At 43.1% G+C, this 25,647-nt stretch overlaps 1 protein-coding gene across 1 annotated transcript; it reads right to left on the bottom strand.

Annotated features, from left to right (window-relative positions):
- Positions 1–13,291: 13,291 nt before the first annotated feature.
- On the bottom strand, positions 13,292–15,902 carry nog2 (noggin 2). Its single transcript, XM_051418424.1, has one exon. It carries the CDS (start codon positions 14,630–14,632, stop codon positions 13,997–13,999), a length of 636 nt encoding a protein of 211 aa, XP_051274384.1. The 5' UTR covers positions 14,633–15,902; the 3' UTR covers positions 13,292–13,996.
- Between the last annotated feature and the right edge of the window lie 9,745 nt (positions 15,903–25,647).

A 25,647-nucleotide genomic window follows, 5' to 3' on the forward strand; every position in this document is an offset into this window, starting at 1 on the left:
ATGTAATGTGTCAGTGTGAATTAAATAAATCAGCCTATTGTATTATCTTTTTGATTCAAAAAGTGTCTCCTGTGGTAGCTTTAAAAACATTTCCCAGTACTGTATCTGCCTGTTCCAACACATCACAGCCTTTCATTCACTTTATGGCCAAATTGTTACATCAAATGGAAACAATCTTAAGGTGTGAATCACTTTAAAATGTTTTCTCAAATAAATCCTTTATACACAGTTCTGTGGGCGTTTTAACAATGCTTGTCTGCACACCATACATTTGTAATGATGGACCCACTGGTGGTTCAACTGTTTGAAACATCTTTCACGGTATAAAACGTTCCAGTCCTGTCTGACCCCTTCAACCTGTGTGCAGTCTCCAACCACTCAGCGGAGATCACAGGAAGCTTTGGTGTGTGGCTAACATCACTATCATGCTGTTCAACCACTAACCACTCACACCTCATACTGTATGCTAGGGAGCAATTAGCTTGGAGCTTTAAACACACCGTGCCATTTTGTGGACTTACTAAACTAGCAATGTTGTCACTCAATATGGTGGACTAATTATTACTTAAGCCTCTTACATGTTTATTCAACAAGACCCACTGACAGGCAATTCAGTTGGAGAACATGTGCTCACTGTGGCTGAAGTTTCCTGCTTTCAGTTACAGCTGTGATTAATGTTACTGCCCAACATCTTTGCTCTGTCTGAAATAAAGGGGATCCTTTTAGAGGAATAACTGTTTTGTTAAACTGATGAATTGAATCTGTAGAATAAAAAAAAAAATAAATAGAACCATCATCCTAACTATATTGGTACTCAATCTAATGAAGCACCCTTTGAAATAGGTTTATAAATTGTAATTAATTGATTTATTGATGGTTAATAAATTGTTAAATTATGCTGTATTCGTCAGTTATAAACCACTGTTGAGAACAACTTGTTGTTCAACCATATATGGGTTTCTTACTTTCTAATAAACTCATCAGATAAGTTATCAGTGTGTGGATTGTGGTCCAGACAGTCTTCAGTTTTCAAAATCTGTCAACAGAAAAGTTTCTCTTAACTGATCTATAAAGCAATAACACATTTTTTTTATCTTAATCATTAATAAGCCCATTTGTTTCTATTTATACATTCTTTATAAAGGTTTCTTTATCAGGAAGTGGTACTGTTATATGTCACGAACAGGTACAAAAGTTGAGATCCACACTTAAAGTATCCAATATCTCCATGCTTCTCTCACAAACACGCACCTGACATTTCTCCCACTGTGAAGGTGCTGTTGCTGCGCTGTTCTACAGAATCCTGCTGATGCCCTTCAGTTCAGCACTCTGTGTCACTGCACAGAAACATAAAGCATACTGCACATCCGTACGCCTTTATAGTCAGTGTTAGAGAAGTGGGCCAAACACAGGGGCGCGGCAGAACCCAGCCGACTGATAATTAGTTAGCTACTGGCAAGAACCCCAGAGGGGATGGGAAGGTGGTTGTAGGGGTGGGGTTAGAGGGAAAGGTTAGGGCAGAGTTTTGGGGGGAAATGGAAAAAGGAGGTTTAAAGAGAGAGAGAGAGAGAGAGAGAGAGAGAGAGAGAGAGAGAGAGAGATTACTGAGGGCACTTCAAACGACATTGAGGTCCTATGTAAAAATAAACAGCTTGAGCCCCTCTCAGCACACCCCCTGTTTATAACGACAGCAGCTTGGGGAACCCTGCTTGTTTACTTTCCCTCTGCCGACTCATCGTAAGTCAGGACGGCATGTTGGCGTTATTGTATACATCCTCTCACACACTCACTCGCTCAAGGCTCAGCTGCCACTCCACTTCAAAGACCACGGGCCCTGAGTGGGAACGGAAGAGATATTAATGGGTATAATACCAACATGTCCTTGTGCAGTGCATGTGTGTGTGCAGGCCTAGCTTTTTCTATGTCTCTCTGTGTGTCACACACACACACACTTCAATTGCTTGGGGTGTGCGGTATCAACATGTCAACATTAAGGAAAGAGAACTATCAATAGCTCTTCTGCCAGTATTATTGTCCCATCCATCATTTTGACATCACACCACTGAAGGTGGTCTCTTCCCAGCTCACACTGATGACTCAACCGCAGAGAGTTTTTAAATGAGGATACCTTGAGGCCGCAGCTAGGAATCTGCAGTAACCCAATCTACACTCCTGAAGACTCGGAGGATGTGTGCCGGCCTTAGTGTGTATGTGCGTGTGTGTATGTGGGGTGGGGTGGGAGGGGGTTACTGTTGACTTGCTGTGGGATTATTTTTGGGTTTGCTGCTTACGTTTGACAGCAGCAACTGTCCAGGATGACGGTGGGAAATTGGCTTTCCCACTTGGTGTGTAATGCATGTGTGATTAACCCACAGAGGAAAAAGACTGTTTGGAAGTATGTGTGTGTTTTTACATACATGCATGCATGTCTGTGCATTGAGGAGGGGGTTTTCAGGTACCTCTCCGGTGGTATTTAGACCCTTCATTTGTGTGGAATCCAGCATCATTATCCCAAAGTGTTGCCAGCTGGAAGCGCTTGGGAGTTCCCATTTGAACTCTATGTGTGTTCTGAAGATGTAGAAAGAGCAAAAGAGCCGAAACACTCTAATGAAAGCTTACGTTCTGGTTCTCATTCCGCCTTGATATTCATGAGCGGCAGAATCTGGCACTGTCTTGTCGATTAGCTAATAAATTGTACAGCCTCAACAATGCCACCCAAGGCTACAGAGCCTCTCTATGAATTAGTTATAATCCAGTGAGCTGGAAGTGGATGATGGTGGAGGTTCAGTTCAAGCACAATGATAGTAAATAACGGCCAAATAAATCTGCAATCAATTAGAAGAAAGCTTTAAGTGTTTCAGTATTTCCCTCTTGCCCAAGTCCATCAACATCAAAATGGTAATTATTACCAGTTTTGATTGGTGGCTGATCATTCAGTTGATGCTTTTGTGGCAGTTGGAGAGAGTGAACATGCTGAAGTAACTGGGTGTCCTAGATGTTGATAGTGATCAAGTGGATGCTATTTTATGTCTGGTATTGCCACAATTAGCCCACCAGAGCACCAATGCTCCTGTTCTTCGCCATGCTGGCGGCATAGCTCTTAGGATGCCGGTCGGTCAGTGAGTCCGCCACTTTGGTCCAGACAAAAATATCTCAATGACATTCATGATACCCAGAGGATGAATCCTAATGACTTTGGTGATCCCCTAACTTTTGATCTCCAGCTCCACCAGCAGGTCAAAGTTTTAGTTTATCTTGTTAAAATCTCAACTTCTATTGGATGGATCGGTACATAATTTGCTACAGATATCCACAGACTTTGGTGATCCCCTGATATTTCTTCTTGCATCACCATGATGTGCCATGAAATTGGGTGAAGATAGTTATGTTAACATTTTTTATCTAGTGCCACCTTCGGGTCAAAATTGTAATGTGTCCAATACTTTTATGTTACGTAAATACATTTATCATAGCTTCAGCTGTACTTTTTCTTTGTGTTAGTTGGCGAATGTTAGCATGCCAACATTCCAAACTAAGATAGTGACCATGGTGAACGTAATACCTGCTTAACATTAGCATGTTAGCAATGTAATTTTGAGCATGTTAGTATTTAGCTCAAACTGGTGCTGCAGTGAGTGCAGCCTCACAGAGTCCCTAGAACTGCTGTAGGGTGTATGTAGGGCACATTCAAAATTGTCTTGAAAGTGATGCTCGTCCAAATTTGACTGACATCAATTATAATGCAGAATACAATACAGATTTTTCTAAGCTGTCCAACCTGAATGCTACACTGTTGTAAAGTTAAACTGAGGAGGGGTTAATTAACAAATTTGGAAATGAGTAAGATAACAGTCAGTTTATCTGATTATGAAGCACCATGTGATAATTTACAGACCAATTAACAATCCTTTCAATTGGTTCAAAAAAGTCCTCAAAAGCACAACTTTTTTACTGCTTATCTGGGCTCACAGATAACCACAGGACAGTCACACAGTTTTACAAACATACCCACATTAACTGTAAGACATAACACAATATATTTACCACTAGATGGCAGTGTTGATTTAGTTTGACATGTTTCTCCACCTGTTTCAGGGTTTGCTAAGCAGGTCAAAGTACGCAACCACTGACCAAGGCCATATCAAGAAATCAGAAAGTCAAAAATGCTAAAAACTGATACCAGGCTTGTACAGAAAAACACAGATCGGGATGATAAAGCTTCTATGTTGTGATTTATGATGTATGTCATCAATATAGCACTCTGAAGGTGTAAATCTCTAAACATAGTTGTTTCTTTGGATTGTCCAGGAAGAATTCTATTTTGCATGTGTAAACCTGTATCTGTGTTAAGGAACATAAAAAGTAAATGTGATCTTTCAGAACTATTCCCTGGGCAAATTCCAAAGTGAGTTTTCTATCCAGCTGCAGCAGGTACTGTATATTGATGTTTTCTAAATCAATAACCTTAAATATTGTCTTCAGTCAGTGTGGTGTTGATATTTTTCAAGGTTTAAGTCTCGAGTATCTATGGTGAAAAGGTTTTCTTTGTCAAGCCCAGTGGTCCGCTTTCTGTAGTCATTTCCGTTCACAAAAGGGGTATTTACCTTCAATATGGTTTGCATAGGCTGTAAGGAGGCTCAGGGTGGCTCAGTAATTACAATGCAATTCAAAACCAGCCCTCCCATTACTAAAAGGACGTTTCTTCTCATGAGTTGAATAATTTAAATGGTTATAAGAGGTGGTATGGCTCTTTTTCTGGGAAAATGTTAAAAGACCATTAGAGATGTAGTTACAGACTGCAACTCCCTCACTTCACCCCCTCCCTCAAAGCGTGAAGGAGCAACTACAGTGGCAGCGAAACCAGTGAAAAAAACGTGCCCTATCCAGAGCCAGTGTTTGGTCTGGCCTTTGTGTGCTACTGTAGAAAAATGGCAGTTCAACATGACAGCACGAAGTGGCTTTTAATGTACAGACAATGTTTTCATGCTATTTTCTTATATTATTATAATTTAATTCCATTCCATTTCACTCAACAAGAGTGAATGAGAGAGTATGACCCATGTCTTAAGTGGTACATACAAAGTTTTGGGTAACACTATGGGAAATTCACTTGACAATTGTCCAGCCAATTACTAGAGTATTACATTGTCTCGTTCTTTGTGCTCTCTGTCAGTGTAACATGAACCATTCCTAAATGAGACTAAATGCCCTCTGATTCAAACAAGTTCATAGCAGTGTTCCCATGGGGTCAACCCTTGTGCAATTTGAGCTGAAAAGCATCCCATTTGGCTCTCCCTTTACATTCAGATCCTATTGACAAGTGCATGCAGGCAGGCATGCAACAAACACACACACACACACACACACACACACACATAAACCTGCCCTCTTTGAGTCTAAACCTCTATAGCCGTATATGTCCATTCCCTAATTGGTGGTTCTTCTTTCAAAGGAGTGATTATGTGTGTATGTGTTTAGAGGCGTCCTCTCTGTGCAAGGCGTCTCAATTCAGTCCATCTCCAACGCCAGAGGGGACAAAAGAGGCACCCGTTCCTCCTCTCAGGGCGAGGGGCCGTTGACACCAATAAATCCCCCCTTCCACTTCCTCCCCGGTGTGTTGGGGTTATGTCAGGAATGTCCTGGGTCCCATTGTCCCCTGGTGCTCTGTTTTTGGTAACCCATCACCAAGCATTCTCTGCTGCTCACAGTGCCTCCTCCCTCCCCCTTACACACCAACACACATACATGAGCACACACACACACACACGTCCACACCCCCTGGGCTGTATGTCCCCTGGTCCCTCACTCTGAATAGACCACCTCGGCTGAATACGACAGACAGGCAGGCGTCAGGACATCAGGTTCAGCAGCCTAAGTCGTGCATGGCGGCCCAGTGGGAAAAATACAGCCAGTTATTTTCACCTGTTTGGTTCCCTCGCGCTCTTTGTCTTATGGGAGAAAGAAAATAAAACAATGGCCTGAGTGTTTAAGACTCCACTCTTAATGCCTGTCCTTTCAGGGGGATCGAGTACGCTGCCCTCTTCACCCCTCTGACAGATCAGTGTTAAAGGACACATCAATTTGATACTTTTACACTGCTGTATGTCATCATCTGTCATGCATGTGGTATCCCAGAAGTTTTTTGTGATGATTTCTATTGTGCGCAACTTGTACACCTGTACTTATGTTTGTGAGTTTCTACTTATGTCAAACAATACATGTTGATGGGTAATTTGTTGTATTCAGCTCTGGTTTAAATGTTTAGATAAGGGGATAGCAGTAGTAAAGCAAGTTTCTAGGCAAAACGTTAAAGCCACTATGTGTATAATCAGAAAATTCCCGCTTTGGATCCAAAACAGAGAGTTTAATGTGCTAAAAGCAACACATAGAATGCACCAGTTTTCACCAGCATTGTCTCAATGGATTTCACCTTGTATAAAGATTAATTGACTTTACTGATCAGAGGTCTTAGCCTATACTGAAATACTGTATGACAGCATGATAACACATAGACAGACAGAAAAACTGAACGGAAAATTTGCTATTCACATGTAAACATCCCTTCTCTCTCATGTACCTCATCTCTCCAGTTCAAGATAAACACGAGTTACCGCTTCATTTAACAGGATAAAAAAACACAAACACACAAAAAGAATACACCATTTAATTAACTGTCCAAGTACTACCTTTCTCCTTAGATAACCTTGTTGCTCAGGGGACAAAAGATTAATTGAATGCATTTATTGATAATCACAGGACCTACCTTTTTTCTGCCTACCTTTGTGGAACCTGTTATAAAAAGCAGACTTACCAAGGACTAACTTCGACCTTCTGAAATTGGGGTCTTCACGCAGCTCAGCAATTGACAAGTAATCATGACTCATGACCCTTCTATCAATCACTACTATGCACTTTTGCTTTTTTTCTGTTATTATTCCAGTTTCTTCTTTAACTTGTTTTTTATTTATTTATTTAAAAGCTAGTAGTAGTAGGCAGTGGTAGACAACACCTTTAACTTTAATTAGGACTTTGTTTTGCCTCCAATAACCATAAAGGAATTGCTCAATTGATAGTTTCTCATTAATTTTGCAAATTAGTTATCTGCCATCACAAATCCCAGTTTAAGGTCCAGTGTGTGACATTTAGGAGGATCTGTTGTCAGAAGTGGAATATAATATACATGACTATGTTTTAATTAGTGTATAATCACCTGAAAATAAGCATTGTTATATTTTTGTTGCCGTTTATTTCTACAGACGCGAAAGCTCACCTTCCATCGAGGCCGTCATGTTGAATCATTTCTACAGAAGCCCAGAATGGACAAACGAAACACTGGCTCTAGACAGGGCAGGTTTTTTTTCAGGTTTTAACGCATTTCACAGCCACCATAGTTTCTCCTTCCTGCTTGGAAGGGGATGGTGAAGTGAGGAAGTTGCAATCTGAAACTATAGATGTCCCTAAATCCTACACACTGGACCTTTAAACCGTATCATTTGCATAATCAGTTTGAGCCAATTACACCTCATCATCTCTCTCACTCCCTCCCTCACAAACTTGCTCACACATAGTGCACACACATTCACAAATCTCTTTGGTTGCCACATGTCACGCATAACCATTCAAGACATCATGTGTCCATTCATTGCAAGCCCTTCGTGCATTCATTCAGCCTCTAATAGCACACATACCCTCTTCTCCGGCCTTATTTTTAGCTTCATCTGATCCATTCACTCCAATCACAGGAGGTAACATCACATTCTGATGTTGCTGCTCCCTTGTGTCACCTGGCTGCATTAGAGCTCGCACAACTGCTAAACTCCAAATACCAGAGGTTTGATTTGTTGTTTGGTGGGGGCGATGTATGTTTTTGTGTGTGTGTGTGTGTGTGTGTGTGTGTGTGTGTGTGTGTGTGTGTGTGTGTGTGTGTGTGTGTGAGACACTGCGTGTGTGTGTGTGTATGTGTGAGGGAGTAAGAGGGAGTAGGTGGGTTGTACACATGTTACGAAGCGAGGCGCCATTGCGGCCTAAAAAACTATTAGGCTCTGTAAATACACACTGTGGCGAAAGTAAACATTCTCAGCATGCCATCTAGGCGCACAGAGGGGTACTGGGAGACAGCCGCCGGACAGGCTGTGAGGGGGAGGTGTATATATGAGTGTGTGTGTGTGTGTGTGTGTGTGTGTGTATAGGGAGTACAGCAGCAATCAGTGAGCTGAGGGGAGATGGATATGGAAAATATATAGATTTTAATTGGGGGAAAACTCAAGTGTGTGTGTATATAATCGAGCCAGCGCAATCGTGATCAAGTTGAGTAGTCAAGTAAACAACTTAAAGATAGTTTACCTGTGTGTGTCGTTATGACGATAAGGGACCAATTATGTATCAGAAGCACTCTGGGAACACCTAGTGTTTGTGTGGGCTGGTGATGAGTGCTGTCCAACTTTAATGTCCATCCTGAGGTTCTGTGTGTGTACAGAGAGGGAAAAGTTTGTGTTGTGTATGTTTGTGCTGTGTGTTTGTTCCTTGTTGTGCTCACTCTGCAGGGGAGGGGGCGGTGGCTTAATGGGCTTAAAACAGTCTCAATTTTGTGTCCCATTTGACAGACAAGCCTGGTTTCTGATTTTAGTTTGATGAGGTAAAGATGGTAAAGTCAGTAGTGGTTAATGGCGTATTTGTGTCCATACATTTTTAGCCCCGGGCCTAACACTTACAATTCACAGTCTGTGACACTGGCATGTACCAAAACACGCTCCACAAACTTTAATGCACGTTTCCTGATGGTGAGGGGAAAAAAGATGATATAAAAGTAAAATTAGGTTGTTCTTAAAGGGATAAAAACAGCAGCCATTGATGCAAAGGAACTATTTTCTGAATTCGAGACCCATGCTGGCAATGGGAGAAAGCACAAGTAACCATGGAAACAGAGCTCAGAATATGCACTATTCCCAGCCCTGCAAGTGCCACGCCACCCACAGCTCTATTTTTAGGCCTTACTTTGGGCTTACAATATCTGTTACATCTAATAAGAGTTAAACTGAGTAATCAGCTAGCATGACTACAGAAATGTGACTCTGACACTATGCGTCTGATTAAAAGGGTAGCATCGTAAGAGCATATAGGGCAACTCGATTCTTACTGCAGGCTTTTGACTGCTGTGTGTTTCATGGGAGCCTTAAGGACACAAACTGCATAAAACAGACATCATTTAGCTGGTTATAACTTTTCACATTGCTTGTGTTAAGAGCTCAAGAGTTTAAAAGATTAATACAATAAATTGGGCTCAAGAGGATTACGGCCACAACAGCGAACATATAAAAACATATAATTGTGTGCATGGAGAAATGTTTAAGAGATGATTTCAAACATAAAGGAAGGAGACTGGATATTGAAGTCCTGGTCAGCTTTGGCCTTCTGTCTGTACTTCAGGCAGGAACGACCCGCTTGGGATCATAAGCGGCTCTTCGAACTCTTCAGATTTGCAGCAAAGGGAAGTTACCAGTCCACATGATTTAAGCAATAAAGTCCTGTGAATGATGAATGTACTCATGACTCTTTGTGGCATTGCATGCATAACCAGTCTGCTTAATTGTCATAAGCGCCGCTTGTTGGCGATGACTGGAGTTTGATTACAATCACCTGTTATTTGACTACAGTCACCTGTTGTTTGCAGGCAAGGATGGCCGCTGCGTTGATGTAATGGCATGTTATGAATTCTGTGCCCGCTGCTGCTGACTCCAGGTCAGGTTTGTGAGCTCTCATGATGGACGGTTGACATCAGGACGGGACGGCGATCTGGGATCAGTCTCAAAGCACTGGAGGTGTGCCATTCCTTGAGGAAGACTTCCCATCTTAAACACTCACACACATAAAAACAGAGAAATGCAAATGCACAACCTCAGTGAGAGCAAACTGTAATTAACCAATCAGGGCCTTGTGGTGGTTTAGAGAGTGACCAATCAGCTGAAGACCACCAGGAAGACTGTAATAGATCTGTGAAAACACACATCCATGCACTCATACACCTTCACTGCACACACACACACCACAGGCACACACACATCTCTTGCTTCTTATACATGAACTGCTTGACACCCATACACACACACACACACACACACACACACACCTCCAGACACCACAAGCCAGGGTTGGTGGTCTGACAGAATGCCGGGTATCATCTGTGGTGACTCCATTTCTGAGTATGTGTGTGTGTGTGTGTGTGTGTGTGTGTGTGCGTGCGTGCGTATGCGTGTGCGTGTGCGTGTGTGTGTGTGTGTGTGTGTGTGTGTGTGTGTGTGTGTGCGTGCCCTCCCTCCCCTCTGTGCTCCATCTAATACCCTGTCATCATCAATAACCTCAGCAGTGCTGACTCACTGGCTTTTACAACCATGGGGTTTGGGCCTTACTTACAGCCACAGACCCTTGTCTCCGTCTCTGTCTGTCTGTCAGCCCGCTGCACACACGCCGGAGATGTTTGTGTGTGCCTGCGGCTGATTGTGTGCATGTAGGCAATCAGCATACACACTTACATACTTACACACTTATTCTTCGGTGTATATGTGTCCACACAGGTATGGATGTGTCTTTCACATGTTTGCTCGAATTAAACTCACCGCAGACCCTTTACCACCCACCCTCTGACGCACCCCAATCATTCCCAATTGGACCACAATCCGTCATAATAACCGACTCTCATCAGGAGACAGAGCCTCTTCATCTTCACCACAAAACTCCTCCCCCCATCATCCCTATCCTAATTGTCTCCAGGCCTTTATTTAATTCTCCTTACAGACAGCAGATATATGCTTTATCTTGTATTAAATATATACATGAAGCTTCCAAATATAGCAAACTGTATTTATTATTGTGGGGTCATTGTAGCCCAGAGGCCTATGCTGATGAATGTGGAGACAGTGTCAGACTATAATGATGCAGAGCGTCTGACAGGGCAAAGGCCACCACTGTCTTGACATTTTTATGAACAGTAATGCAGGCTGCTATGATGTGTCAACGCTTCACATGTGGCGCTCTGATGGTGTTGATGGGGTGACATTTTCTAATTTTTCTCTGCGTAACGTGTCAGTCAAAGGTCTGTCTGCAGCCATAAGGATAAAACTTTTTCAACAAGTGAATTTTATGACATTTTGTGACTGGTTAATAGATGAAAGTATAGATTTTATGAATGGTGTGAAGGTGTGATATGGTCAACATAGCGGTTTTGCATAATGTGAAGACAGGAGTCTCTCATTTGAAGACTGGCATTTCTTCCTGGGTGTAAGAAAAAAAACTCCACAGGGTTTGTATTTAACCTACAACCGTGTTAGATGCTTCCATATTAACTCTTCAAAGGGTTTCTATTTCTAGGATGGGACTAATTTAGTGGATGTACAGTGGATTTGAAGCTGGGGACAGATTTGGAGCATATAGCCAGGGTTAGAAGGAATGTGAGCTTATCTAATAAGACACTTGACAGAGATCAGTTCTAAAATAGTAATATACAGTCTAACATATGTGTCCTGATCATACTTATCTAACATTTTTTATTTAATCTAAACACAAAAGGACACCATACTGAGAAAATCCTAGTTAATCTGACACTGTCAGTGAGGAGATGATAATGCTTAGGGTGATAACATACACTGTGAAAGTGGGTTATTTTGGGTGAATGAAGTACTCTGCTGAAATTTAACTATTCATCATTTTGCTAAGGACCCCCTGGAATCCCCTTAAGGACCACCTGCAGGTCCCCGGACCCCACTTTGAGAATCACTGATCTGACTGGCTGGCAGGGTCTGTTTCTAAAAGGTGCGCACCTAACTGGCTGGAGCCAGGGCGGCATATTGCCTTTCACACGCTTCTAAAATACTCTCCGGGCAGAGCCTGAAAGGGTTACTGTTTCCCAAAGTGCCTCATTCTGCGCAGTCGAGAGGGGGCGGCTGAGTGGCGCCGTCGAGTCAGAGACGCAGTTTCTAAAAACCCCGAGACATCATCAAGAAAGAAGCTGACAGTAAGGAAAGCAGCCCCCCTCCTGCTCCTTCTCCTCTTCCTCCTCCTCCTCCTCTTCTGCTGGCATGCTGCCGTTCTTCTCCTCTGCTTACCAAATCCCCTCAGCGGTTCTGTCACAATAACCGGGCGGCAAGTGTCAAATCCAACTCTGCCCGCAAAAACACAAATCACTTTAACGCACACAAGATGCGCTCAGTGGAAATACTACACAAGCTGCTTTTAGCTTTCAGACATTTAGTCATAGCTCTGTTTAAGTCGTTGTATTTAAAGAATAATATAAACACTATAAACCCCCCCTACTTACAGAAAATGACTACTCGCTTTGATTTCATAGGACTTAATTTCCCTGCGCGTCTCCAGCGCGTTTAATTGGCCATATCTCTTTAACTTGCAGACAGCATACCCCAGCTCTCCAATTAATAGTCTGTTAACGTCAAAAACAGTTGACCATTGTTTTATGGGCTTTGTGTTCTCTCTCTCTCTCTCTCTCTCTCTCTCTCTCTCTCTCTCTCCAGGGCGGTCAGACTTGAATAGGCGCCGGTCTGCTCCAGTCCACCTCTATACAAATACCTCAGTGGAACTTGTGTGGAGCTTCCAGAGTAAAAAGCACAGACCCCAGACGCCCCTGGCTTGCGCGCATACGCTCGCCATTTCATCATCTGACACTGTTTGAAATGTCTGAATCATATTTTACCCATTATGTTAACACCTCGGAGCCCTGAAACGAGCATGTGCGTAGACGGGGCAGATGAATGTGCGTGGTCTCTCCTCCCTCTCTGGCTGAGACAAATGAATGCCAGTTCTGTGGAGGCGCTTGAGGTATGTGTTGCGCATTACACAGCGTAGTAAATCAGGCCTTTCTAAAATCACTGTGACGGCGTGGAGCGTCAGGCAGTCCACACAGAATCACTGAAGCTTGGACTTACTGTGCAGTTAGTAACTCCACTCCACCTCGGAGCCCGACCGTCTACACTGTAAAAAATATCAGTCTGGCATTGTCTCAAACAACATTTTCATAAAAACGTGGCTCAATTTCACTTGTTTCCAATTGAAGAAAACTTATTGAAATCTTTTTTTTTTTTCTGAATCAAATTAAATTGGTGTTATAACACTCCAGAATCTCCGGTCTGTTGCAAACAAGTGAATATTCTCAGCCATCAGCAGACTTTTCTTGCAAGGAAAGAATTTAAGACTGAACGAGACACCATGTTCAGATATTTTTTACAGTGTACACGCCCCCCTGGATATAGACACTCGTTGTAAGCAACATGGCTTGACACTAATACACGTTGAAAAGATAGACTTTATTGCTAAAACGTGTAAACATAACATGTACACTGATATGTTTTACTTTTTTATTTATTTTATTGTATTTTTTTTTTATTTTTAGAAATATTCAAGTAGACATCTCCCATATTTTTTCTGGTATACTCTGCTATTCTCTTTCCTTATGCTCTATACTCACAATCGTTAAAATAATAAATAAAACGTACAGATTTGTTTATTTCTACAATACTATGTATTCCAAAAAAGCTGAGTTCACGCCTTTATATATATCTTTAACCTCAACTTTTTTTTTTTACAATTTAATTATTATTGATATTAATATTATACAAAAACTCTAGGCAGCATTGCAGTGAAATTACAGTCAGCATCAATGTTCAGTTGAAAAAAAAAGTTCACCTCTTGGAGAAGTGTAGCATATGCATTCCATCTTCAATGTCTCATAAAAATATCAAAAAAGCTCTTCCTTATGAAGTGCTCGTGTTCCCCCAAAAAACACGTTTCAGGGTTGAGAATAAAATATGGTCCTGGTTCAATTAGAAAAAATAGCTGCATTTTTCTTAAATATGTACAATGTTGGTATTTCACTTAAAATGCTATATAAAAAAATAGATTTGCTATGGTGCCCACCTCTGTAGAGAGTTAACAGTGCAATAGAAACCGTATTTCCAGTCCACTCCCCCCTCGACCACTTCCTTAGAGAAAATCAGCACGAACACTTGCACTCTGAGATGATTGGGTATTGCACCTGTATCCACGTACAGTATTTCTGTCTTAGAAACCCTTGACAATACCACCGGAGGAAAATCTTGTTGATTGACTTGACGGGTTTGCAAGACATCCCCTCAGGGAAGGAGCAAGAGCGCTCAGAGAAACAGTTTCCCTCCTTGATGTAACGTGGCCAGAACCTCACGCCCAAATCCTTCCAGGTGTACACCACTGGGCAGTGCGTATAGGTCCACAGCCACTGCAGAAATTTCCTACGGGCCTTCTTGCCCACTTTTACCCGCTTTCCATAGGGGGTCTCTGTGAGGTCCAGCTTTTTAATCTCGTTAGGCATTGGCCCCTGCAGCTTCACCTGGTTGTCTGATGCGGAGAGGTTCACCAGCATGGGCGAGCTGATGGACATGAAGTTGGGGTCAAAGTTGCTGCCGAGCTTTTTCCTCAGAGTCCTCTCGGCCAAGTCCTGCTCCCGGGGGTCGTACTCCGGGTCGGGGTCCTCCTTAAGGTCTGGCACGGGGAGGTGATCACTGGGCGATGGACGGAGACGAAGGTAATGCTGGGAAACTCCAAGGTGAACGCACACCAGCACGTAAAAGAGTAGCGTTTGTGAGAGGCCCATTATCCCTCTTGTTTTACGCACCGGCTCTTCTCGCGTAAATAATGTTCAATTCTTTTCCCGGTTAATGAATTCTCTGCAAGGACGAGCCTGGGGCTTCATAAATAGTAGAAGTTCAGTCTCCAGCAAGGCGATACTTTTAATAGACCACGTCGGGTTTGAATGACATGGAGCGGAGTGCTTTGCTTTTTAGGGCTCCTTCAACTTTGCAATTTGCCCGCTGACGCAACCCTGCAGCGCGAAGCGGTGCCCCTGCTCTGCAGAAAAGTGTTTAGTCTAAACAAAAAAGCACAAAACAAAATGGGGAAAACTCTATTCACGCTCTCTCCGGCCTCACCCCGCTCCCTTGGATTCACTTTGGGTTTCTTTCGGTTGTCATGGTTACCCCGGGGACTCGAAGCCACGACGAACTGTCTACACTGGATGACAGCGGCCGAGGCGAGAGCTGCATGGAATGAAGTGTTTTCTAAAGAGACAGAATAGATCCGGAGCGTCCCGAGGGAGAAGGGCGCACAAAAGAGTACTTCACCAAGTTTTAAATGTCACGCGCCCGGCAATGAGGGCTGCCTTGGCCAATGTTATTTTTACGCACGACTTTTATAAACGTGGCTTCTCTCAACGTCGCCTGACGCTCTCAGGTTTGACAAGGTCCCAGAGCGCACAATCCATGGACTGAGGAAATGGTCTATGCAGCCAGTTTGGTGGTATTCCAGCCGTCGATATGTGCACCTCACTGAAAATGTCCAAAACTTAGACAAAAATGCACTCGCAGTGGGATGCAATCTCAACTTATGCAATAACAGCCATTTCTCTTTCCAGGGGATGTTCCAAATCGCAGAGCAGCTCTTTACATAAAAGTCTCAGGTTGAAGCATTCCCACAAAACTCTCCGCTGTGCATGAAATAAAAAACAACGCTGAAAAGCGGCGTTACAGCAAACTGCAGTGTCAGTGCATATCAACTGCAAACTGCAGAAAGCCAGTAAACGTTATTAGTTCAGAGTTCCTTCACTGTGGCATTGCTGAATCCTTTCAGAAAAGCCCCAGGTCCCGCTGTCGCAGCATAACGAGACAGTCCATAATCTGGAGCCTCTTTGCCCGGTCGATGCAAGCGGTCAATTCCTGAGGGAGCGTCTCCTTTGATAACTGGTACAGAAGCTCCTACTGAGTCGCTCCTACTTCAGGAGTCTGAGAGACTTGGCGCTGGAGCGTTTCTTTGCTTAGGCACACTGTGTGTGAGTGTGTCTGTAGCGAGTGGTGCTCAGTCCCAAGTTAAATATCCCCCTCCGACGGTACAAAGTGTCAGAGGGGCCTGCCCACCCCGGCCACTTTCACTATGATTGACAGCCCCCCCTCCGGGCCACCCCCTCCCCTCACAACGTGGAAAATATCAGCCACAATCACAACGATCAACTGGGTCCTAACGCACCGGTTTTATCCCGTATTATAATGTCATATTCCACAACATGAGCAGCGTTGTGCATTTTTACAGAATTTCTGGAATCCTCTACACACTTTAAGAGCTATAGGAGCACTTATCTCTCGCGCTTTCCATCAGCAACATGTCTGTGATGCACTAATAGGTTCAATACGCTGTCAATACTCAGCTGAGGCGTTTAAGAGTTTTCTTGGCTTGAACTTTCCCATGAAATTGATGGGAAACGTTTAGTAGCTTGTCTACGGAAAAGGGGCATCACATTCCACCTTTGTTCGTCAGCATTTGGGTCCACACAGGAATTGGCCCGTTGAACTTAGGGGTCACAAAATAGGCGCGTAATTAAAGGCTATATATGGCCACGGATAACTAAGCGGTACCTTTCCCATGCTGAGCAGTCATTAGGCCAAGCTGGACTTTTTTACTTTAGCATGAACCATGTTATAAGCCACTTAAAAATAAAATTATTCCGGCAAGTTTAATTTATTGACTATCAACTATTTAGAGATTTTGTTGAGCCATAATAGCTTCCAGTAAACCCATAATAAGCTGGTATTCAAATGCAGTTATTTTAATGAAAAACAAAGGGTGGAGAAGTTTACTTCTAGTCAAACAGCAATACATTTATTTAAAAATATATATTTTAATGTATCTGATATACATATATTTAGCGAAATTTGAATCATACATAACTAACTGTTTTACTCATTGTGTTATTAAAATCACCCACAAAATGTGGTTAAACTTTGTTTAGATGTGTTTTCACTATGAATTTGACCCTGGCTTTAAGTTGGTTTTATCCTGTGCAGTTTAGACAGATTGGCCAGAGTTATTGTGTATTTCGACTTGTCATTGTGCTTGTCTTTTGTAGTGGTCACTAGAGGGCGTCGATCCAGCACGGTGTGGACCTGCAGTCAGGGGCTCCCCAGACTCACTCTCTCAATCACTGTTTGACTACTCGTGTTTGAGTGCATGGGGAAGGAATGTGTGCTCATAGTAATGGTGCATATCAAGTCAAATTGCTCACCAGCTTTGTGATCAAAGATCTAAGAACCAATGCCATAACTATTATGCCAAAATGAAGTAATTAACTGGAATTATCCTCAATATGAGTATAATATAAAAAGTAACCTTCTTGTTGAAGGATGGAGGAACTTTTATTTCCAGAAGTGCTGGAAATTTTCTTGACTTTATAAACCAATCTTAACTTCATTAACCACACTCCCATGAGTTAATTCCTGCTGACACCTCCAACATGCATGCAGACACACAAAGTCATAATCTGGTTAATGATTAGGGTGCCAGTGTAGACAGAGCTCAGTGGGCTGCGGGGACAGTAAGGCTGAGCTGGCTACTGTAGAACTGGCCATTTCTATTGTCTTCCTCCACAGGTCTTGGGGTGGTGAACCCCATGCAGGGAGAGACACTTCCCTTCCTCCTAGTCTCAAGCACTAATACTGCCAAGCAACCTCGCAATGAGTCCACCCCCATCCCCTGGCTAATTACTCGAGATAAAGACAAGGAGAGGAGAGAGGAGGGGACCGGTCAGCACAGTGGGGAGGGGTGGTGATGGTGATGATGTTGAGTAAGTGGGGGTGAAGGCAAAGGAGGTGGTGGTGTTGAAGATGGTGGTGTTTTCAGAAAAGAGGATGGGGGCGGCGGGGTGGCGGGGCAATGGTAGTGGTGGTGCCGGATGGCAGTTTGCTGTGGAATGGCTAATTAAATAACACCATAAAAGGACCCTGGCTCGCTTTAACGAAGCCCGTCAACCTCTGACGAGTGGGGCTGGGGTGCTGGGATGGGGGTGGGACGCACCACGTTGGAGAGGGGTGGGGCTGGTGCTGAAAATTGGGCTTGTATAACAAGGGGACTTAGCTCTTTGGTTTTGCAGTGATTGTTCACGCTCCCTTAGGTCTCAATAGGGCGCATGGTGAGGGTGCGTTGGGGGGCAGCCCTTAGGCACAGATAGGACCCCCTTCTCCCCTTCTGCTGTGAATACTATACACACACACACCAACACGTAACACATACACAAACACATACACACATTAACACCCCCATGGCTCTATACAAAGGCCTCTACCCAAGGTCCAGGCAGGAGCTTATCCAGTGCAGGGGCACAGCAAGGGGCAGGCCTGGCCAGACTGGCTGACTGTGCCCACTGGGGACTGGTAGAATGGCACAGGGGGGGTGGATGGAGACAGACAGCTTGGAGAGGAGAGAGGGGAGTAAACAGGAGCGACTCAGAGAAAGACCAAAAACATCACCAAGCAGAGCTGTACCGACAAAAACAACATTGTTTTTGCATTTCATATCTTTTTCTTGCTGAAATAAATGAGCTAATATCAGAAGATAAGGAGAGTTAAGAAATTTGGCGAGGTGCTGGGGTAATTTGGAAATAGCCTTGAGCCACAGAGATAGTACAACTCTGAAATCCCAAAGTCCCCCTCCCTTCAAATCAACAGATATGTCTGAAGCACATCTCCTAATTAGTTTTGTGTTGTGACGTCTCCTGCAGAACAGTCTTTGGCAGGCTGACAGATTTCAGAACCAACCAGAGCCATCACAGGTTTTTTGGAATTGTCAAAACTGAAAAGTATTTAAAACTAGATATTTCCAAGAACCCTGAGATCTGAACCACAGAATATTTGTTTCCATTCTAAAATCCAGTATGATAGCCCACTTAAATATTTTTTTGTAATAGCTGCAAGAACAAGATCAACTTATTGTATCTTTGGATTGGCTGGCTAAATATCTCTTGTCGTGCATAAACATAAGCCCCATGCCACAACAATTCAAAACAGAGAGCTTCACAATCCAAATAAATAGCTTTCAACCATTGCCTGTCAATATTGCATTCCCTCTATTCCCTGCTGCCCTCGCCATCTTCCCCAGTCTTACTCCCCTCTTCTCTCTCCTCCATATTTGACTGTGTCTCCGAGCCTTAACCCAAAGCAGATGGCTTGGGAAGCATGTCAAAAATCTGTCTCCCGTTAACACTACTTTTGAAGCCCCCTCTACATTTTTTTTTCTCCCCCTTAAAATTCATCATAAAGTTATTTTTGCAAAATACCCAGTAAACAGCATCAAAGTGATATGTTTCCCCTCTCCTCTGATGACAAGGAGAAGAAAAGAATACAGCACTAAGTGTATGGCTTGTGCCTGTTATTGAAAAAATGCTACACCACACTGATGTGCAATCTGAAGTCAATCTGGGCATGGTCCTGTATCCTTTGTTTCTACTACGGCATTCCAGTCGTGATGGAGAAAATGCTGCTTGATGCTTGATCACAAGCTGTGATTAATGGTGATCATATCGTAGACGGCTCGGTGGCTTTGTGATGTGATGGTGGGGCCCACTTTGAACTTAGGGATTGATGAACTCAAGCTAAGCCAGAAAAACATCACTGTAGCACACACACACACACACTCTGAATATAAATGTTTTGCTTTAGATTTTGTACATGTTCAGTCACTCATTACTGGAGCTGTATAATGCTTGAGTTTGCCTGCTTTGAAGACCGTGTATAGTATACATAGTACATATGCAATGGCCAGAGTTCAAAAGATTCTTAAGATGTTCTACTAAAGTACAAGTCCAGTTACTTCTCTTAAAGGACCAGTGTGTAAAATTGAGTGACATCTAGTGGTGTAGTTGCAGATTGCAACTCCCTCACTTCATCCTCCCCTTCCAAGCATGCAGGAGAAACTACAGTGGCTATGAAATGTGAAAAATGCCATCACTGGTTTGTCCATTCTGGGCTATGGTTGAAGCATAGCTGTTCAGCATGGTGGCCTCCAGGGAAGGGGATCTGCGGTGTCTGTAGATATAAAAGGCTCATTCTAAGGTAGCAAAAACATAACAGTTCTTATATCCAGGTAATTATACACGAATGAATACATGCATATTGTATTCCATTCCTGTTAATATATCCTCCTAAATGGCCCTTTAAAGGATATTGCAATTTAAGAGTCTTATTTTTGTACAACTATTCCTACAGGTAATAAAAACACTGTACTCACCGAGGCATATGTTTGATTGCAGTGACATCACTGAAAAAAATTAAATGGGGCAAGCAAAAGGAGCACTCAGACTATTAGGTAGGATTTAAACCATTCTCGAGGATAGCCAAACTTATTTGGCATTAGGTAGGCTAACCCAAATTACCCAAATTGTCCACAGTTTACAGACTGTTGTCAGGGTTTCACCTGCAAACAAAGTCATTCATATAATCTGGCCAAACTGTTTTCAATCTATATGATTATCAGACTGCTTTTGTTTCTTGACCCACTGCACACACTGCAGTGATCTTTCCAAATCTCAGCACTTACTTTGGTGAGAACATTACCATAACTAATAGGAATGATGAAAACTATACCGACCGACATTGCCACCAATGTTGCTAGCATGGCTAAACAGTGGCGCCGGGTGGCCAGATGAAAAATCTTAGTGGGGCACACCAAAACCAAACTCTGAATAACTTAATTTCAGGAATTCTATTATACTGTATTATACTGTGTTGTCAATATGAGAGTCAAGATATAGCATACTGGTGTACTTTGCACTTTGGTTTCTTATTTTAAAGTTAATGTTACTAATTTTCTGATGTAAATAGACTAATACTGGTACAGTTAACAATTTGAGTTCCACAAAAATCCTCACAAGGCAGGGCAGTGGACCATTTTTTAATTCTTATTTAAATATTACAGAGCAAAAGTAAGTAGTAGTAGTACTATTGTTGCAAAGCACTTCAGCAGAAAAGCATAAGTGCCTCTTTCAAAGATGACACATTAATCTATGTGAAAAGTTTGTGTGTGTCTACATAGAATCAATGTTTTGGACCAGTGGGGTTACTTGGAGTTAGGGACTGTTAGTTTCCGTAAGCCATTCCCCTTCATGAATCACTACTATTCTTCTGTAATGATGCCCGGCAACATTTAATTGGGGAGGCTGGTGTGACCTCACGGCATTCCAAGTTGATTACACTTATTCACATCTTAGAAAGTTCAAATAAAAAAGGATCTCAACAGCTTGGACCATCCCATGCTCCTCGTCTTTTCTCCTCCGCTTTCGTTTCATTTGTTGCATCCCATTTTGGAAGGGTAAGAGAGTAGCCCATCCTTTTTCTATTTTCCTCATCTCCTCCTCCTCTTGCCCTCTCCCCCTCCTTCGAGCACCCCCTCCCCCCCATCCCCCACTCGGAGCAGGGAGAGATGAGGATGGAATTAAATTGATCACCGCCTTCCGGAAAACAACAGGAAAAAATAGTGCATTCCGAACGCCAGGAGGGCGTTCCCCCTGGTCTTCCCTATGGCAGGATGACATCATTGGCCTGCTGCCCAATTCCCACCGTTCACAATAGGGTCACTGTTGCCTTCTCCATGGTGGCACAACAGCCAAGAGAGGAAGAGAGACAGAGAGAGCAAGACAGAAAGAGAAAGATAGAGAAAGAAAGGGGAAAAGAAAAAGGATGCCAGCAATGTTAAGACCTAAAGCTTCACACACTAGAACACAAACACACAAACGTCTTCAGACAGCCACGCTGACCAGTGCTCCGCATTCCTCTGTGCAAACTTGGCCGGTTGAAGACATCAAGCGGTGTTTGAATGGATGCCATGGCAGAGATTTGAGAGCTGTGATAGTGGAACATACAGAATATCACAGTTTATTTGGACAGTTAAGTCATGTGTTTTCAATACTCGCGACTCCTCAAGATCCAATCTGTCATGCTAATCTACTTTCTCATCAGTGAAATCATCGTTGGCATGTAGTATCGATCACACTCTGCATGCTTGTTGTTATGAAATAACTTCCTGGGCTCTTGGTTTACACAAGATGACAAATGGAAAAGTAACTACAATGGAATAAAGACTTCAGACAAAACAGCTTTTGGAATGAATAGTTTACTCCCAACTCCAAAGTTCCACTTGAAAAGATCAAATTTTGAAACACAATTGTGTCAAGACAGTGTCATTACCCTGTTTTATATCACTAACTAAAGAGTGATTTGATGTAAAATGTGACCACGTCTTTCAGAAGCTCTGTCCAACTTAGGTAAACCCTGACCACAAGTGCTGGGAATTCGGTCATTCTCCGAACCACTAAGCCATTGTGTTGCCACAGGCCATCTTGTCGAAATGAAACAGTTTACCCACAGCCACTGACCACAACAGATGTTCCCTTGCCTGACACTCTCCCCAGCATGTGTGTTCTGTTGAGTCTAGAGCCAAGATACTTTCATAGACTGGCACTGCGTAACAAAAACAAAGGCAGGGAAATTCTACGATGGCGTCTTCATTGGGCTGTGACAGGATTCAGATTGAGGTAGCCCTGTTTAAACCTGGCAGCCTGTTAAACCGCATTTAAAACTCCAGTGTCCTGGATGGAATGCAGTCAAATAATCACCGCAGGTTGCACAGACACGATGGGCCGCATCAGTGTCGCGACCTGAACGAGTCCCGCCGCCCTTAACCCCAATCAAGCATGTCGACAAACGGGCAGCACTGGCCCCTGCTGCCCTTTGGCCCTCTGGTATGTTTGTGGAACACGCAGGAGGGTAAGAAGGTGACAGCCTGCCGAGATGCCAGGAGGACTGGGAAGGCTTTGGGAAATGTCTCGCCGATGTGTAAGCGCGCACTGCCGCCCAGGGGGTGCCTGCCTGCTTGGGAATCGGACGGATAGGGACGGGGGTTTGACAACAGACCGAGTGTGCGCTCAGAGAGATAGTTTGTCCAAGGGATGTACCAGATGTTGACTCACACTGGTTTGCTAATCGGGAGCCACAAGCCCCTGGAGCCATGAGTAAACAGGAACGTCTGCCTTTCTCTGTCACCACAGGGAAATGGAACTGGGCTTGGGGGGGCGTGGGGCACATATGAAAACTGAAGGAGAGTAATGAAGTGACAAAGTCATGAGAAATTGAAGTGGTGCTGTGGTTAAAGAACAGCAGAACAATAAAGACCTAAAGCCCCCTTAGACCTCAACCTCAAAATGCATATGTCTCAATCAAGGATTAAGGTGTTTTTTTTAACTGGGAACTCAGTGGGAACGGGAAACACCCATTCCCACCCACCTGTCATTGTGAATAAGAATCTCTTCTTAATTGACCGCCTGCTGAAATAAATGTTAGCAAGGGAGCAACGACAGACAGCACAATTAAAATGACTGACAGGTTTCCACAAAGCTGAATAACAGTACTGCATAATGAACCCTAGAAAAATAATGAAAGATTCAGAAAATTTACATAAAAGATTATCTTTTTGTAATTCTACAACTGTGACTGGCACAAAATGGGTGTAAAATTGGATTGTTAATCTTAGAATAGTTAGAAAATGTCAAAAAAATACAACAAAATCAACAACAAGGCATTCTCCAAGCATCCCCATCTCCTCTCATAAGTCAATATTTTATTCAATTAGATTGATCAGAATAATATAATTTAACTAATCAATTCCCACACGTAGGCGCACGCTTTCTAACTGAACTGGAAGCTTACAACTACAGGTACAGATATCTGAAGCGGGAAACAGACAAAAGATAGCACTCTCCGTACTCAGAGCAGCAGACAGAGGCTGTTAAATGCATTTACACTCCAATAACTTTCACAAGTCATAGGGCCCATGAAGAGAGAGAGAGAGAGAGGAGGGAGAGAGAGAGAGAGAGAGAGAGAGACGGCAAACTGCCTGGCCAAGTAGATCAACAAGGAGCTATTGATACCAGAGATCTGTGCTGGTGTCAGTCTGAGAGCCAAACAGGATCACAATTGTGGTTTGTGCCAATAACCTTGTTGACCTTATTTAACCTTGGATTTGGCCAGTTGTGAGACTACAAGTGTCCATTCACAAAGAAAATTGGGAAATCCATGTTTTCAGCGCTCTGAATCTGACGATTTAGATACACAATATGGCCAAAAGTATGTGGACTGCAAGTTTATCATGGTTTGCTTTTTATTAGCTCTTATCGAGATCATTCTCCAACCTTAACCATAGTTTTTTTTTCAAATAACCATGATCGTTTCCTAATCTTAACCATACTATAGTTGGCATACACAGACATTGTAGACATTGTTGGGCTGAAAGGAAGCAAATCAATTGAGCCAGGTTTCAAAATTATCTGGAAAACCTTTCCAAAAGTTATTACAGCCGCTTCCCTGGTTTGAAACTGATCAATTCCTGTAGGTATAATGTTCATGTCCACATTATTTTGGTGACGTTCTGACATGCAATCAATGTATCACACGTCTCAATTTTAGGTTTCCTCTGTCAAACTGCTTGTAAATGTAATTCTGAAGCTGTTCAGGTGTGTGCGCATGTATGTCATGGTGGACATAAAATTGTAATGAGACAGAAACAGAATGAGAGAGACAGAATTCAGGAGCCGGGCACCTTTCTGACTCTGTCTGGTAACAGTGTGTGCATGCATGAATGTGTGTGTGTCTCTCTCTGTGTGTGTGTGTGTGTGTGTGTGTGTGTGTGTGTGTGTGTGTGTGTGTGTGTGTGTGTGTGTGTGTGTGTGTAATTACAGCCAGGTCCCCGGCGTGGAGCCCAGTAGAAGTATCGTCAGTCTGTCTGTGGCATGCGGTGGTGCTGACCTTCCCTCTCTCCTCTCCTCTACTCTCCTCAGGCCTGGTGACTCTCTGACTGGCTCTGGCTCCACCAGACACCCCACCCCACAGAACCGCTCACACACAGGTGCTAGCGGGACAGCTGGCTGCTCACTTTGTGCATAACAAGCCCAGTGAAGTCTTCCCTATGCATGTATTAGTCATTAATCAAACTGAATTGTGTGTGAACTGATATTTAAAAAAATCTTTATGAGATATTGTTGCAACAGACTAAACCGAGAAGCTGTACCTGCATTGTTTTGTAACATGGGTAATATGTTGTCCTAAAATTTGCTCAAATCAGTTCCCAAACCTGTTTCAACAAGAGCTTTTACTGAGCCAGTATATCACAATAAGGACATTTTGTGTGTATATGTGTGTGACAGAGAGACAGATAAGACGGTGATCCAATCGGCTCCAGACGCTGTTTACCTGTCTGTTTGTCTAATATTTGGTCAGTTGAGCCAACTACCCAGCTCTTACATTTTCATGCTGGGCTACTGGTACACACCACGCAGTATTATAATGAATGAGTCTGACATTAATCCGCAAGAGTTTGGTCCTCAGCAGGCCAGGGCAAGAATCAGGGACTGGAAGATGAAGCCAAGATGGACACATGTGATATAACTGTAGAAGAAGTATGGTGGAGGACGATGGCAGGTTCATCAAACAATCCCCACCGTATGAGTTGTGAAGATCCTCTAAGGAAATCCATGGCTTAAGTCAAATCCAAATTCTGCACAGCACTGTCTATGTATTTGAATGAGTGGATATTTATTTGTGAGCCTGTTGCTAACAGTGTGTTTGTCAAAGAGTGTGCCTGTACAATTTTGCATGCCTTTGTTTGTGTATATAATGTGTGTGCAATCAGCGAGTCTGGAATGTCTCAAGACATCGTGAATCCTGATGATCAACATTGTGATCCTGTGTTACATGTGCTGCATGCTCAAGCCGCGTTTACCCGAAGTGGCTTAGACCGCCT

Source organism: Dicentrarchus labrax, unplaced genomic scaffold (assembly GCF_905237075.1).
Source record: "Dicentrarchus labrax unplaced genomic scaffold, dlabrax2021, whole genome shotgun sequence".
NCBI lineage: Eukaryota > Metazoa > Chordata > Actinopteri > Moronidae > Dicentrarchus > Dicentrarchus labrax.